This window comes from Temnothorax curvispinosus, unplaced genomic scaffold (assembly GCF_003070985.1).
Source record: "Temnothorax curvispinosus isolate PA1 unplaced genomic scaffold, ASM307098v1 QBEX01014453.1, whole genome shotgun sequence".
Lineage (NCBI taxonomy): Eukaryota > Metazoa > Arthropoda > Insecta > Hymenoptera > Formicidae > Temnothorax > Temnothorax curvispinosus.
The window spans coordinates 1-16871 of NW_020224233.1; the positions used below are offsets into that span (position 1 = coordinate 1).

At 38.9% G+C, this 16871-nt stretch overlaps 2 protein-coding genes across 6 annotated transcripts; one reads left to right on the forward strand and one right to left on the reverse strand.

Moving 5' to 3' along the window:
* The first annotated feature begins 1148 nt into the window (after window positions 1–1148).
* LOC112464684 (dual specificity protein phosphatase MPK-4-like) lies at window positions 1149–4334 on the forward strand. Of its 4 annotated transcripts, none has more exons than XM_025031818.1 (2): window positions 1149–1647; window positions 2371–4334. In XM_025031818.1, exons 1-2 carry the CDS (start codon window positions 1628–1630, stop codon window positions 3434–3436), a joined length of 1086 nt encoding a protein of 361 aa, XP_024887586.1. In that variant the 5' UTR covers window positions 1149–1627; the 3' UTR covers window positions 3437–4334. The 4 variants fall into 4 exon arrangements, with proteins under 4 accessions (XP_024887586.1, XP_024887587.1, XP_024887589.1 ...); XM_025031819.1 differs by having other exon boundaries at window positions 1150–1647; window positions 2389–4334; XM_025031821.1 differs by having other exon boundaries at window positions 1150–1527.
* LOC112464686 (paired mesoderm homeobox protein 2-like) lies at window positions 4025–13525 on the reverse strand. 2 transcript variants are annotated; one of them, XM_025031822.1, is made up of 4 exons: window positions 13209–13525; window positions 9408–9743; window positions 7960–8135; window positions 4025–5446 (listed from the first exon to the last, which is right to left on the reverse strand). In XM_025031822.1, the coding sequence occupies exons 2-4, from the start codon at window positions 9535–9537 to the stop codon at window positions 4988–4990; spliced, it is 765 nt and encodes a 254-aa protein (XP_024887590.1). In that variant the 5' UTR covers window positions 9538–9743; window positions 13209–13525; the 3' UTR covers window positions 4025–4987. The 2 variants fall into 2 exon arrangements, with proteins under 2 accessions (XP_024887590.1, XP_024887591.1); XM_025031823.1 differs by lacking the exon at window positions 13209–13525 and adding an exon at window positions 9820–9920.
* Window positions 13526–16871: the final 3346 nt, after the last annotated feature.

A 16871-nucleotide genomic window follows, 5' to 3' on the forward strand; every position in this document is an offset into this window, starting at 1 on the left:
GGCTTAACCAATCTAAACATCCCATTACAAATAATGTAATAAAATAAGATGTTTTGATTGGTCGCGACGGATAACGCGATGCGTGACGCGCTCAGTGGAAACTCGGCCTAAGGCTAACTAATAGCCTCATGGGATTAACCAATCAGAATGATTCCGAGATTCCGTTTTCCGAGATTCCGTCTTGCATGGGGAGGCACCCTTAGGGCTTAAAACACCTAGTAGTCATTGTAGATGGGCACTAAGGCTGAGTTTCCACTGAGCGCGTCACGCGTCGCGTCGTCACAAGTTAACCAATCAAAACATCCCATTTTATTACATTCTTGTGACGGGATCGAAATGGGATGTTTTGATTGGTTCAACTCGGACGATCCTGTCAACCTAAATGTGCTTTTGCTTAATAAAACTTCATTTTACAAAATCTTTTTTTCTAGACGTTGAATCTTAGTTTTATTTACAAGATATTGTTCCTACATGTTGTCCCTACGTCGCCTTGGTGTCATTATACATATATAAACTGCAGTAATTTTGTTATTGTCGTCAGATGACAGTTGTATGTGCCCAAATTAGTAAAATTTTTAATTTTTTTTCGTTCCCGATATGAAATCATATAACGCGATGTAGATTTTTGTGCGTACTTTAATTCTAGACCAAAAACTTGCAATTCTGTAAAGCCAATTCAAAGATTCCTTAAAATGAAAAAATGTCGGTAACTACCGCTACTATAGGATCCCCTTAAGTACAATCTTAAGATGTCACTAACCAATCACAAAGCCGTATTAGCATCTTAAGATATTACTTAAGACGATCTTGAAATAAGATTTGATTATGAATACCGGCCTATGTATGTATTCCACGTCCATTGATGCGACCCGAGTCGGGTCGAGTAGTAAATCGAAAACGCCATAAGTTAACGGAGCTGCCGACCCTTATTAAAGGTCAATCCAGACAAACTTGCATAGCGCATAAACATAAGCATAAGAATTGATTGGTCCATGTCATATCCATATGCATGTGCATAAGGAAATAGACCAATCCGTTTCTTTATGCATATGGTTATGCACCTATGCAAGTTTGTCTGGATAGACCTTTAATTACATATATACCCCGTGATTCTTTTTTACTGGCAGTGCTGAAAATATATAGTTTGCGTCACGTAACTATAGATTTTCAGTACTGGCAGTGAATACACAGCCATAACAATCAATACCGAACGCACCGAACAGTACTGGCAGTAAAAAAGGAACACAGGGTAATCGTTGAGGTGCACAGCTGATTCTGAGACGTGTCATTTACATTTTCGATGACAATAACGTTGGTTGGATGTTGGACAGCGGCGATATTTCGCGCGTGAGCGTCACCGGCTCGTTGCGTTTGCGTAGACTCGAAAGTTCTCGAAGATGATTTGATCGAAAGCCGTCCTCTTTGAATAGTCCCGTCGGACTGCAGCAGGCTGCAACAGCTGATGGAATATCGCGCGCGTGTCGTTTTGTTATTCGAGATACTTTAATAAAAATCACGAGGCACCAAGTGAGTTGCAAGTCAAACGACAATCTTCCCTTCAAGGCATGTCTCTCCAAAGTAGATCTGATGGCCGTTATTACTGTATTGTATACTTTTGTCGGCAAGGATGACCTTTTCTTTGTCCAGGCAAGTTCATTTTATAATTTATACCATTAATTTCGTGTCCCTTGGTCTATCGCGATTAGCCAATTAATTATTGTGCATCCATTCCTCACATGTTTAGTGTTGCTTGTGGTTTATGTTGTAAATAGTCAAATCTGTCGAAAATAGATTTTGCAAAGTGTCTGCTACAAATCTTGCCCGCAAAAATCTGACAGAATCTGTTAGCCTATTTTGTGATAACAGATTGATAGCAGAAATGATATTCCGTTTAAATAATTACACGAAATGACAGATTTTGTTTACATTCTACTGGCGAGCTCTGCTAGCAGAAATGAGTAATACAGGTTGATGCTACGCTGCTGTAATATTCTGCCCGCATCTGCTTGCAAACTGCTAGTATACTGCAGACATTTTACTTATTGAACATACGTTCAATTTTAGTGATCTAAGTTTTATCTTGTTAATATTTTGTTCAGTAATATATTTATATATGTTTATTTTTATAAGGATGATATGTAAATAGAGAATAATAATTAAATAAGTGCCATTAGACCTAAACATGTAGTGAAAATGTACTTCCACCTTTTAAATTTCTACTCTCCGTTCCTGTATCAGTTATTTCAATTTAAATGTTATCTATAATATCAATGTGGAATGCGTCATACGTTGATCCGCCACCTATTTTGGATGTAATGAAGTAGATAGCACGCCTAATGGTAAGATTAGGTTCAGAAATATCCTCCGCAGCTTTGCTCATGATTGCAGAGTGCTGAGTATGGCGAAGGGAGACACGAGTAAGTTAACAAGAGAAGATTTTGATGCTGGCCCATGCAGCTTTGACGAGATCGAGCCGGGTTTGTTCCTGGGTAATTTGACGGCTGCCACAGATGTTGACTGGCTGAAGGACGCTGGAATAACTCGTATATTAACAATAGATTCATGTCCGTTGCCAAGAAAGATCCAGGAACGTCTTCCGAATTTAATCATTAAGTATATTCAAATGACGGATATGCCGCGAGAAGATCTGCTAACGCACTTCGAAGACTCCTACGAATTCATTGACCGTGCCCTCGACTCTGACGGCAGGGTACTGGTGCATTGTTACTTCGGCGTGTCGCGATCCGCTACCCTGGTGATTGCGTACATCATGAAGAAGCGCAAGTTGAGCTTCGTGGATGCGCTCCAAGTGGTGAAATCGAAGCGTCGCTTTGTCGCGCCGAACCCAGGCTTCGTGGCGCAGTTGCGGCTCTACGAGAACATGGACTACGGCGTCGACAGTACCAATGTGCAGTTCAAGATGTATCGTTTGCAGATCGCCGCCGACAAGGTGCGCAAAGCTCGCATTCTTCCCCAGAGCTGCGTCGATCTAATCAAGCCGGATCCCGCGCTGACAACCATGCGTCCTGAGCCGTCGGTTTATCGTTGTAAGAAGTGCCGTCGCATCGTGGCGAGCGCCAGCAACATTTTGCCCCATGCACCGCGCGAGAAGCAGATCTGGCGGCATATCAGCGTCAAAAGCGTCCTGAAGGACGGCGAGAGCTATGACAAATTGATCCAGAGGAGAGACGACTCGGCGCGAGTCGAGCTCTGCGACAAGATCTACTTCGTAGAACCGTTGGCCTGGATGCCCGACATTACGCATAACGTTGAGGGCAAACTGAACTGTCCTAAATGTAACACAAAACTCGGCGCGTACAGCTGGATCGCTGGCAGTCAGTGCCCCTGCGGAAGTAAGATCGCACCGGCTTTTTATCTGGTCCCGTCCAAGCTTGACTGGAGCAATGTTGTGCAGAATGTTCAAGTAACGGTATAGTACTGAGGCACATAAAAAATATGTTGGAAATAACACGCGTAACACGCGACCTTAAATGAATTTATGAAGATCGAAATCTCGAATTTTATATTCGATGAAATTTTTCAAGGTTGTTGATATACTCGTCAAGGCAATACAAGTCAGGAAAAATGTTGTGAAAATGTTGAAAAAGCGTCTATCTAGACGCTATAACGTTTTGGATACCTTGTAGGTATCCTTTTGATGTTTTTTGAATGTTTGTCTTGTTAAATTATAACATCATTATCAAATGGTCCAAAATGATTGATGTAGTCGTTGATATTTGACCCTCAGCAGGTAATATATATCTTTTTAAGCTGTTAAGTTTAAGTCATTCCATGTAAAATATCGTCCAAGTTAAAAAAATCTATTAAAAGAAGAATTAATAAAGAAAATAATTTTAATCATACCACTTTATGAACGTGAGATCTTGTGTTATTTGCACTTTACTTTTAATTACACCAACGTTTTGTGCCACGAGCTTAAAAAACTCCATAGTACCTGCTGAGGGAGAATAATACATTGAGTGAGACACAAAATACGAATAACGATCAATATGTATACGCCGGCTGACTGTATTCTAATCCTGTGCCAATATATATTTCGATATGTGTACATATATACATGTATTTGTTACATATATCTATATGTTGTGTACTTTTCTGATTATATATATGTATATATCAATGAGAGAAACATACCCGAAGACGTTCTCCGATCTCAATGTTTTTATTGCACACGATGTTGTCTATACCATCTACATATATCTGTATAAGGCCACAAATCTGTGTAGAATGCCGTCTGTATATCCTGTACTTAAAATATTCCAATACACTTCCGCATATAACTTAATGTGCTACTCTATCGACGGGAAAAAGAAGCGCTATGACTTATTTACTTGTTACCCTGTGTGTTCAGAACTTACAGCTTAAACCTAATCTAATCAGTTAAACATTATCGTTGGTTATAAGGCACACGATCAACGTTGGACGTTTGCAGCGATAATTCGTAGAATATCCGACGTACCGTTTTTGCACATAGCCCCAGGGATGCTAGATGCTGCGCGAGATCATCTTGACGTGACTACGATCTCAAATTTATTCTTAACAGTCAAGCTTATCTTTGGTTTGAATGATTCGAATAAACTCTGGTCACTTATAAAAATCCCAATAAATAATTCTTCACATATCTACGTCACTTCATATCTCCAGAATATTGGAGTAACTCGAACGGTCTGTTCCGCGAGAGAAGAAAGTTAATAAAACCGTAATAAATATTCAAGTCTTCAATGCACGAATTTATAACTGGATACTACGTCCTAAGAAACAGTTCCGCGCCGCGTCTTAAGTCTTCTATAACTTCGAGAAAGATCATTTTTCATACGTATTTTTTTTAATAAAAATATTTTTTTGTGTGATTTAAGTAAATTCGATCTCGATTTCAAAAGCTTAAATTCTCTCGAGCTAAATTACATTTTCAAAGACTTGGCGTTACATTCTCGCGTTCTCGGAGACTCGACTTCCAGGGACAGTGTCACATACTCGCGTGCATCGCTGGATACGTCGAGCCGTAGGGGTGCGCCCGCAGCCTCAGGGCGCTCAGACCGTTCACGGCGGCACCGTCGAGGGTGCCGTGGTGGATGTCGGCCTGATGATGATGATGGTACGGCGGCAGGCCGACGTTCGCCAGGCCGCCGTTCGCGGCGAAGCCGTGGCAGCCGGCGGCGGTCGCGGCGGCGGTTTGCACCGCGTAATGCTGCGGCGTCGCTCGCCAATAATCGCCGTAAGAATACTGCGCCGTCACTTGGGTGGTAGCAGCCGCGCCCTGCGACGATTCCGCGTTGCTCTCCGCCGGATGCTGCGGAGGATGCGACACCCTGATCGGGCGCAGCGGTAGCGCGGCCTCCATCTCCCTGCCCGCGGAGACGCCCCGGCTCATCGCCGAGCTCCGCTCGTTCCGTCGGAACTTCGCCCGCCGATTCTGGAACCACACCTGCACAGAAAAAACGACATGGTACATTTTTGCTGGCGGTGCTTTTATCTCCGCTGTCGATTATTAAAGATGAAATCCTCTGGGGATTGACAAGAATGAAAAATGATAAAACGAACTCTCTATGTGCGAACAGGATCGATGTTTTTATACGCGATTGGGGGATAATAAAAGAAGAAAACCAGAGGGGATATATCTGCTATTTTTAACCCGGGAACGGGTGTTTGATTTTTTTTTTGCATAAATGGTCACCTGGAATTTTTACATCTCAATTAAAAGTCATTGTCATTATTTTATTACATATTGCATATATTTTTATTGTTCTATAAATTATTAATAATTGAGGACAATAAAGAAAAAGAGAAAAAAAATATTTAAAAAATGAAAGGAGCACATTAAAATTACTGTGCGCTTTATTCTTTCGATACTGGGGTGTTAAATTCATTGGATGAATAAAAATTTTAATAAAATAAGGACTAGAGTACTAGAGAGAGTTCCTAGAGTAATATTGCAATTTTACTTCTATGCATGATCGCGACAATAAGAAAACATAATTTTTAAGAATCAATTATAGGATTGGGGGCGTACGTGTTGCTGAAAACGTGTCTGATACGCATTACAGTAAATTCACAATAAATAAATTCAATTTATTGACCCAAAAGATTAACGCTTCTCAAAGTCGTGCTTTAATGTCTCTTTGCGGATGGTAGTTTATTCATTTGCGGATCTTTATTTTAGTCATCTAACGTGTAAGTATATATTTATTAATTTAGCTTCACTGATTAGCGCTTCATCGAGTTTCTTCCGACCTCTCAAAAGCGTACGCTTGTCTCTCAAATAAATTCCACGAATTGAAGTCTTAGAATATAACTCAAACAAATCCGACTCAAAGGACCACGCCGCCTTTTAGGAACATCTTCGGCGAAAATCTAATGGATCTGACATGACCCGACTATCGCAAATGCTCCTCGTCCGACATCACTCGCGAGGAAGACCAAGCTTGCACAAGACAAATAAATTCGATTTGAAGAACACGCTCTCCGCTCTCAGAGAATCACCTCTTCTAACGAAAAACCGTCGGCGCAACACTTGATACGCTCTCTCGCGCTATTGACGCGCCTTCTCGTCTCGCGTTACTCCAAAAATCTCGCGTCTTCGAGCGGGAAGACGCGGCGGCGCGGCGGGGCCGGAGGGATGGAAGGACGCGGCGCGCCGACCGAAGACGGGACAGCGTGACGGCTCCTGGCAGGCGTACCGACGACGCAGACAGACGCGTGTACGCGGCATGGACCGCTGGCGACGGCGACGGCGACGGCGACGGCGACGGCGACGCAAACACGTGCTCGACGCACGACGCCGGAGCGCGCAGATGCTGGAGCGCGCGTCGCCGTCCGGCTAATCATAGCTCTCTATCTTTCTCATTCTCCCCATCTCTCTCGCCGCTCTGACAACCTGTCTCCTCCGATTTTCTGCCTAGCTGTCCGCGACCTCCACCTTCCGCCGCCTCCTCCTCCCCTTCATCATCCTCCTTCTTCTTCTTCATCTTTCTTTCCCTCGTGTTACTGGCGACGCGTTACGTTCGGTACAAGAGCCTAACACATGTGCACGTCGTGATACTTTCTCGGACAGCTAGTCTTCTCGGTTACCGAGTGGAAGACAGCTTCAAAGAGCGGTCCGCTCGTTCCTCTGTGGGTTGGTCGGTTGCTCGGTTGATTGGCTAGCCGGTTGGTGAACATCTCGAGGCGGCGGTTTGTCGTTCCGCCACGTTCCATCATCCTCGACCAAAGGGTGGAACAAAGATCGAACTTCATTGCGAATGATACACTTTACCGATGTATCCCAATTTGATCCTTTATTTCTGTTTATCTAATATTTTCTGGATTTCAATTCAGTTGTATGTTCCTCGAGACAATCAACGTTATGAGCTCTTTTCACACACTTCTATTATATGTTTAGATTCTTAAAGCCAGTAAATAAATGAGACTATGGTACAAACGTGTTTATATAATCTAAATTACCAAGAGAACGTGACAATGCATCAAATATTTGTCGGGTGAAATAAGCATTCGAAATGATTAGGAAATTATTTCTTAATTGCTTCGCACCAATCCACAATTAACGCTTTCGTTATTTATGTCATAAGTAGAAATATAATCTAAAGAGATCTGAGAGATCAGCTCTCAAGCAATACAATTTATGTATTTATTATATAGATAGTATATAGTTCACTGTGCATTATTAGAAATTAGAAATATTAAAGTAAAATGGAACATAAAAAGTCAAACAAACCAGAATTTTTTATTAGATTATAAACATATCTATATGTTAAATAAAATGATAAATATAAAGAAGAAAGGAGTCAATTATTTTCTTACAAATTTCTAGATAGATTTTTGATATACATATACAATATTTCTCAAAAATTTATAAATAAATTTATCAAAAGAAAAACTTTCGTTTATATCTGTCCCGGTTTTTACCATAGTGGAGCATGCAACTACATTACATCATATTACCTGCACTCTGGCCTCCGATAAGGACACCCTAGTCGCCAGTTCCTCGCGGACGAAGGCATCCGGATAGTGCGTTTTCTCGAAGACCCTTTCCAACGCGGCTAACTGTTGCGCCGAGAAGGTCGTCCTGCTTCTCCTGGGTCTTCTGTTCCCAGCAGCAGAAGAAGTCTCGCTGCAATCTATGAAACGTAACACGTGTCAGTGATATCTCACAGTCAATCCGGTCTTCGAAATAACTGGAAATTTCTTTTGTTCATTTATTTTCCTGATAAAGTGGCATATTTTCCTATTAGACATCTTTAAGCATTTGCACTCTCTTTAATATGCTATTGTTATATAATTTCTGCTATTGTATATGCACGTTAAATGGTTGTATAATTTGCTTTCGAGATTTAAAAGTTTCTAGTGTTTTACTATAATTAAATGTGCAATTTCGAAAAGAGCACATCTCGCATTTTTTGGTTTATATAGGTCTTTTCACTAATATTCACTCTAATCATATAACAATACCTTAAAAATATTTTTTCTTTCATATTCTATTATGACTTGACTCTAAAATGCAAATTGCATAGTTATGTACTGGGTACAATAGTTTAAAAATAAATCAGTTTTTTTTTCATTCCTGAAAAATTTTAATTTTCAGAGATGTGCCCTTTTCGAAATGTGCACATTCAATTATATTCGACGGAAAATATCGAAACCTGTTATTTTCGACATAATAGAAATATCGTTCGCGCAGAACGAACGTCAATCTCGATCGCTTACGGTTATACATATACTTTTCGCGCGCGTAAAAACGTTGCTCCGCGAGAAGAATGTGAAATTATTTTTCTCGATGGTCTCTCTATCGCACAGCGAAACGTGGCGGTCTCGAAGATGCCGCTCGCGATACCGGCGGCCTGCATCAAAAAAAAAAAGGAAAAAAGGGGGGAAAAAAGGAACGCGCGCGCGGGTCGTCTAACAGCCGCGGCCATTCTTTGAATGACTCCACTATACTTGGGCATTCATCAAAGCGGCATAATGCGAGCAGCATGACTGGAAACGCGCGATTTCGATGAAATCAAGTGCGTCGTGAACCGCGGATTAAATGCGAAGGGATACGATTAAGTCACTCGCAATAGATGCTGCGTTCTCATGCGCTGGTAACGCATTTTCCATATTCCATAAAATTTCATTGAAATTAATTGTGCGAGTATATAGTATACATACAATTTCATAAAATTATAATTATAGTGAGATTCTAGTTACAAAGTAATTATCGAGTGCTATTTTCGAATAATTAACGATGGAAAATAAGAGAAAGCAATAACTTTCTTATTCGCAAGTTAGTATCAAGAAACTTTCATTAAAAAGTCCTTCGTTATGAGAACGTTTAATTAACAATTTGCTAGATAATTAAACAATGTCCCATTTTATACAATTACAAAATACTATACTTTCGTATTCCTTACCCAAGGAGTGCGTCGGCGTGGACAGCAGGCGCGAGACCGTGAAGTCCTGCGGAGTGTGCGAATTCGCGAGCTGCGACACTATCACGCCGCCGTTGTTCGCGCCTTGCTCCGCGTCCGTCGCGGCTAACATTTTTTTTCTTCACCCCGCGCTCTCTTTTGGCGCTGCACCTTCCCTCTCACGTCGGCATGGCAATCAATACGAATACCATTGCCAAGTTCTCCGCTCTTCTCGCGGGGTCTTCTAATTTTTTAACACATCCTTCACATCCCGCGTATTTATATCACCGGGCGTCGACGCGAGCATCGTCGTCTCAATTTCGCGAGATAGAATCTCACCTGCGAGGTAGAATGACTTGAAATATTGATACATTACAATTATACTCGAATTAACAATATAAAGTTATATTTTTACTATTGTCATTTTGCTATTAGCGCCAACGTGCACCGTGCTATATACACCGCTGCAATGAAACACGATGTAATCCGTCTCGAAACGAAGCTGCGACCAGACTCGCGGTTTAATTTCACGCGACATGATTATTCAGCCGGGATTCTCAAAATATCAGCCAGAAACTGGCTCGGAATTGTAGTGGAAATTCAAAATGCACGAAGATAATCTGGACGAGCCAATTCGCGACGTGATATAAGACGTATAAGACGTGTGTGCGAGATGAATCTGAGATGTGTGCCGTGAAACGCACATTTGTATCGTTCTACTTTGGATGATATTCAAGTGAGATATAGGTTTACAGTGTAAATATTGTGAGAGGCGCGATATCGCATGTCCACGTGCTGGTGTTCCACCACGCGATGTCAAACGAATTTTCAACATATGTATAATAATAAAAGGGTGGACCTTGCGGCATTACATTAAGGGACTTTTTTAAGCCTACATGCGTGTCCGAAAAGACAGTAATTTTCCATATGATGACTCTAATTTCTGTCACTCTCGCTTATTCATTATACATGGCTGTATATTTTTTGTTAAAACAAAAAGAGAAAAAGAAATATAACTGTGGTAATCAATTTCTTATAATCAATTTAATTCTTATAATAAATTTATTTATTAATTTTTCTTGGGTAGAGATGTTTACAATAGTAAGTCTTTCTTCTCAAGTATATTTTTCCATATGTGATAATTATTAGATTAATATTATTAATAGATATATTAATAATAATAATGTAATAATTTATGACAAATTCTCGTAACACACATGATTATTCGATCATATCTATATATTAAAAAAGTCAGTCGTTTTAACGATTTAATAATAATTTCTCCTTCTCTTTTTTCTTCTTTATATTTCTGGCGAACCAATCTGCAGCATTTATGATCATTTTCTATATCTGAGACGTTATATATAAAATGTGACATCGAAATTGTGACAACAATCAGCGTTATAAATTATGGTCGTGTTTTACCGTAATATTTTTTGCGAATTGGCTTGATTGTAGCACGTATTCTCGTCATACGTTTAACGTTAAATCGGGTAATGCTATTTATCTCACGTTGACCCTGAGCGCAATCTTCGTATCGGGAGATTAAAATTTGGAATTGGGCGTCCGCATTTAGCACTAAGTGCGGCTAAATAGAGGTGTGACGTATTAGAATCTAGGTCTATTCGTAATTTGAACGAGGCAGAAAAGAAACAAGATGATAATGGTTTGGTGCAAAGCAATTCCGATCCGCTAAAATCAACTCAATTTCTTGAAACAGTCTTTTTTCAGAACTACATCTACTTTTCTCAGTTGTACGTATTTGCTCTTTAAATTGAAATGGAAAAATATATATGCACACGTTGAACTAGAATTTTGAATCTTTTAACGAAAGATTTCGGATAAAAGATTTTATCAATTTAACGTATGTGATCGATAAAGAATGACGATTATTTATGGCGGTGAGTGTGCGGAACCCGCACGTTTATGCGTAATTTGTCTTGGGAAATGTTAATTAAAGCATTTTCGAGCTCGAGCGTGACGGTGCAATTAGGGCCACGTGCCAGCGGTTGCAAAGTGTTCGTAGACTGTTTGAAACTCGTTCATACTTCAACCGTATATAAATAATTCTCTTAGTATATCTGTCTTGCAAAATTTAACCGAGTATATAGACGTAAACACCGTTGATAAAGTACAATAATTTAATATCGTTCTCACGATGAAATATGTTCTTGGCAGTTTAAGCACCTTCTATAATGTAAAAATATAACAGAAAATGTGTAAGAAACATCGAAAAGTTATGAGTAAACAAACGCAAATATGTTGCAAGAAGAACGGATTTTAATTTAATTATTACTAGAAGTAAAATAATAAAACAAATTAACACTTTTTACAGACTGTTTTCTATAAAAACGATTCGACGAGAAAAGTGATTGACAAAACATGTGCGACAGAAAAGAATGAAACCTCCAGCATCACTGTTAATAAATTATATCTTATATATGCGTACCTATATTTCTTTTTCATTTTGCATTTATTATAAATTGTCGTTTTATTAATTAACTGCGATCGATCGTTCTAAAATTATCGCTATAATCTCAAGAATACGGCAATACGAATTGAATTGTCGTCGTAAATTATTCTTGTCACAGGCGCATGCCTTATTGCACTTACGGCGGTAATTTTATAAAGATATATGTACATGTGTTAATACACATGCGTCGTCCAATTTTCGATTTGTCACGCGCGTCTCATTCAATATTCAAGTAAAATTCATCTGGCTTTCTCGCTGTCGGAAAATATGCTAATTTCGATATTTATGAGCGTAATCAGGCGGTTAAAATCCGCGCACGCGTCCCAATTCAATTACAATTCGTTACGGGCTTCTGGTCGTCGTTAGGTACACATCCGGGGTTCCGAATTTCCTCACCGCCCGAATAATAATTAGAGCGGTGATTTTTCTGGCTAGAGAAGTTCCCGACCGCTCCAATTATTAGAACACAGATCTTTGATATTTATTTAATTTTTTTTCCGAATTGACCATTTTTTTATGATTGCCTCTTTATTTTCTTGCCATTTATATTACTGATCAAATAATTAGATATATTTTGCGTATTGCTGATATACACAAGTATTAATTATAATATACAAATGCACATAAGTAATATTATTATATTTATAAAAAATTATAAACAATGTAAATGCATATAATATATATGTGTACAACTGAATTCTTATCTAGGTAGAAAGAATTGACTTCTGAAAAAAATCTGAAAATTTCGTGACGTATTTGAATTTTATGCTAGGCCAACCAATGACCTAGCTGAGGCAATTCTTATCGAGTGTCGATTAAGCTTATTAACCCTTAAACTACGGTACCCGCCAATTGGCATTTTATCGCGCAACGACGATCACGATTTGACCTCAGCTATCATCACCGATTACGGATATATTGTTCTACATATTTTTTTCTTTCTTTTTCCTAGCTAATTCTTATGTCAGTAAGATTCTGATAAAACTGAGTAAATAAAGTAATAAAAATTGAAAAATCTGAAATAACCATGATTTTTTTTTTACTAACGATGATGTACTTTATTAATGCTTGGGTCTTGATTGCGGTATATTTATGGAAATACGTCGAGAAATTTAAGTTTAACGATTAGAAATTAATCTCGTTCTCACTGCTGCGCAAAATCACGAGATATCCGATTCTCCGGAGTTTTACGATACAGTTGACATTTCACAATTGGCGCTTTCCAATCAACGTAATTTTATACTCTCGCAACTTCTACACCGAGTTTTGATCAAGTTCGTTAGTATCTTATGCCTCCTAACTTCGATCATAAAGTTTCCTGACATATATACCTGATACCCGCCGACTACTACCCCACTTTCCCTCACGCTTTCTCACCAACTTCCGCTGGACCAACTTTTATCTCATAAAGCAAACTTGGCTTGAAAGTTTTCTATTCACTTCCGAACTTAAACGATCGATACACGTCCGTCATAGATCGTAATTTGCGTTAAGCGTGACGTAAACTGCGGAGACCGTAATTTCCACTGTCGCGGAGTTACAGCGGCGTTACAACCTGCCGATCGGGCTCGTCCGATCGCGGGATCGCGCTCGAAAACGAAAGCGTCATTTTGCTCTCGGACAGCGAGATGCCAACTGACTTGGCCGAGTTAAGACGTACTTAAAGGTCCTCATCGGCTCTCCACCTCCGATCTCTCTTTCTTTCTCTCTCACTCTCTCTTCCTCTCTCGTTCTCTCGCGTTCCTCGCGATCCTCTCTCGGCTCGCGCTGTGTCGCTCGTCGCCGACGAGCGGAGGGAAATAGAGCGTTTTAAGAGTAGGTGGAGATTTCCGTCGCAAGCTCCACCTTCATTAGAAGCTCATTGGTTTCTAAATGGCCACCGGCGGCCTCAGAGGCGGAAGGACGTATGTGCACGCTCTTTTATTAAGATGCGCCGCAACGCACGCAGAGCGCGGTGAGGCAATCGACTTATTTTTGTCGGTGTCACTCTAAATGCTATATGTTCTCCGCAGATTTGCGTGGCGATTGGATAGAGTGCAAAAAATCCTTCCATAAGAAAAAAAATTAAAACGTCATACTTGTGTAATATGGCTCTGTCTGTTATACAGCTAAATCTAACATATATACGAATAATAATTAAAATAATAATTATTTATATAAGAATTAATCCTTTTTTTTGTACAGTCTCGATTAAGCTTTCTTAGCTATACCATTTATAACCCTAGAATCCATGATACATTTTTTTGACCTTCTAATCCATGACTGGGGGCAATATCGACCCCACGCTTTATTTGATCGTAAAACCGGTCCTACAGAAATAAAGGGCCTTTAAACCTACATGAATTTCTTCGTTTTTTAATAACGAAGAGAATGGTATACGGTAAATTTAATTTTACTCAAGTTTAGTTAGTGAAAAATCCATTTAAAGACTGAAAAACGCAGAAAATCAGCAAAAACCTCTTTTTTTAAACAAAAATTTGTATCTTTTTTTGTAATCAACCGATTTTAAAATTTCAAACGGGGTTTTAAAGAGGACACATTAGACTATTAGAAAAAAATTGTCATCGCTATGTTCTGTTCAAAAAGTATATTTATTTGGGACTATAAAGATGAAGAAATTCGCAAAGTTGAAATACGGAAAAAGTCGATGAAAAAACCATAAAAAATTGTATTTTAAGTATTATTTCATTTTTATTTGATACAAAATAGTAAAAAATATGAAAAAAATGAAACATTATATCGCCCAGCCATTTTCTGCGAAATGTCAATCTTCTTAGGCAACGGGATTTTTACCGACTAAATTGTGTGATATTTCGTCTTAAATAATATTTATGACTATTTATGCTCAGATTACGTAATAATACATGATATATATTGATTCTAGCGAAAAAATAAAATTAGCTTACCGTGACGAAACTCAAACGGCAAGTCACGACTGGGGTCGATATCGACCCCACGCCCGCTTTACGACTGTGCTACTTCACTGCTAGCGAACAACTAACGCTGCGCCCGACATAACCCTACTTTTAGAAAGTTGAAATGAATTATGGTTCAGGTCCTGAGTCGATAATGTCACTCGCTAGCTCAGGAGCGTAGTTCAAAGTTCGCCTGGGGTCGAAATCGACCCCAGTCATGGATTCTAGGGATAATCTAATATAAGATCAAAAGTCGTCATAGAGCATCTTATAGAAAATCAATTACAGCTCAATGAAAATTTAAAAAAACAAAAATAAAAAAAAAAACAAAAAAATTATTTATCGTATTATGTTCTTGTCAACGTGTTAATAAAATATTAGCGTGTTAGCGGTGATGTATGGGCGCCGGCGTTCTCGTGGTTTCGACTTTCAAGGATATGTTCCAGCAGCAATTTTTATAAACCAGAACACAAGTCTTCTTCATCATCTTCCTCCACTTCGACCTTCTCTTCTCACCGGCGGCTGGTATCCCGTTACACAAGGGTGTCGTGTATCCTTCACAATGTTCGATATACAGGGTCGGGCCATTCAGAATGATCCGGAAAGAATAAACGCTGAGGAAAGGATCTTGTTATCCATTTTTCTTGTTAACTGATATAGCTGCTGTCCCCAACTTAGCGTTTTGATAAAAGAAGTTCCAATTAAATAAATTAATGGTTTTCTATAGCATATAATTTTAATAAGAATATTATTTATCATTACAGAAAGAAATTATTGTCACAATTGCTATTTTTGAAAGATTTTTTATAACAGAGTAGAGAACTAAAGATTTCTAAATATTAAGAATCTCTTTGGTAATTTTTTATTTTTGTTATTTGATTTATGTTATTTTGATTCCCTCGCTGTTTACAATCCTGTCATAACATTTGCAATCGCGTTTTTATATGCTCTTCCAAATAACTGTAATTTATTAAAAATGTTGAGACACTAATGTCAGATTAGAAGGGGGCACATTTAATTCTTTCGAAAATCTTGGTCTTTTTTCCCATAGTAAAATCACATAGAAAAACTCAGTTTTTTATAACTTTGCTTGTTTAGCGGGTCAATAAAGTAATACCTCATAATTCTTTTATAGAAAGTTGGGACTGGAAGGCACACCATTAATATTGAGACCGCGGCGACTTGTATAAATATTAAAGTCGCGAGAAAATGTGTGCCCTTCGGGAAAAAAATATGATCAACTCACCCTTGAATTGTAAACTGAGTAAAGGTTGTTTCTCATCCCTTATAATCCATTGTTAACACCCCAGATATTGTCGGCTCCATCGGCTCTTTCTCTCCCTCTCTCTCTCTCTCTCTAATCTGATTCCTAATACCAGATCAATATCGAATATCAAATAGTGCAAACCCTGAGAAATTTTATTCCCTCTTCCAGATGATTAATATACGACAACTCTGGAACGACTTTTCGTACGAAAGTATAATGCAGCGAGTTAAGGTGAGATTGCGCCAGCGAGAGAAACTTTACGACACAATAAAAACATTTTTAGGATCTTCTAGAATAGTATTTTGAAATCTTTTTCTCCCAGGAGCGAAACACTTTTAAATAGAAAAACAATATTAATGGATAAATAGATATACATGCGTGTGTGTATATATTTTATTGTGTAAACTTTTAATTAATTTATAATATAAATTTAATTAATAGTATTAATCTCAAAACTCTTATATCCTTATTTTTTAGGTAATCGATGGATTTTCGCACATTTATTGCGTTTATCAACTTTAGCGACGCGAGGACCGGAAAAATAAACTCAAAAATCTGACGCTGTTTTCAATTACGTGAGATTGACGCTTGTAAAATTAGAATGCGCAAATGCGATTCCGTCGGCGTAAGCAAATTGCGCAGCAAACTATACTCCATTTTGCCGTTACCGTCGCTCGTGACGTTTCCATCGCGACGTCGGGATGCAGAAGAAATAGGAAGAAGAAAAGAGATGGTAATTTTACGGCGCGAAACGGTTGAAAGTGCGTTAAAAGCCGCACGACTGAGTGCCGACAGCTGACCGCGCTATACGG

Bases quoted from the DNA above. Each gene is read 5' to 3' on its own strand.
- LOC112464684 (XM_025031818.1), top strand. From the start codon at position 1,628: ATGACCTTTTCTTTGTCCAG. The intron at 1,648-2,370 runs GCAAGTTCATTT...TATCCTCCGCAG, and splicing joins ATGACCTTTTCTTTGTCCAG to CTTTGCTCATGATTGCAGAG.
- LOC112464686 (XM_025031822.1), bottom strand. From the start codon at position 9,537: ATGTTAGCCGCGACGGACGCGGAGCAAGGCGCGAACAACGGCGGCGTG. The intron at 8,136-9,407 runs GTAAGGAATACG...TACGTTTCATAG, and splicing joins CACGCCGACGCACTCCTTGG to ATTGCAGCGAGACTTCTTCT. The intron at 5,447-7,959 runs GTAATATGATGT...TTTTCTGTGCAG, and splicing joins TATCGGAGGCCAGAGTGCAG to GTGTGGTTCCAGAATCGGCG.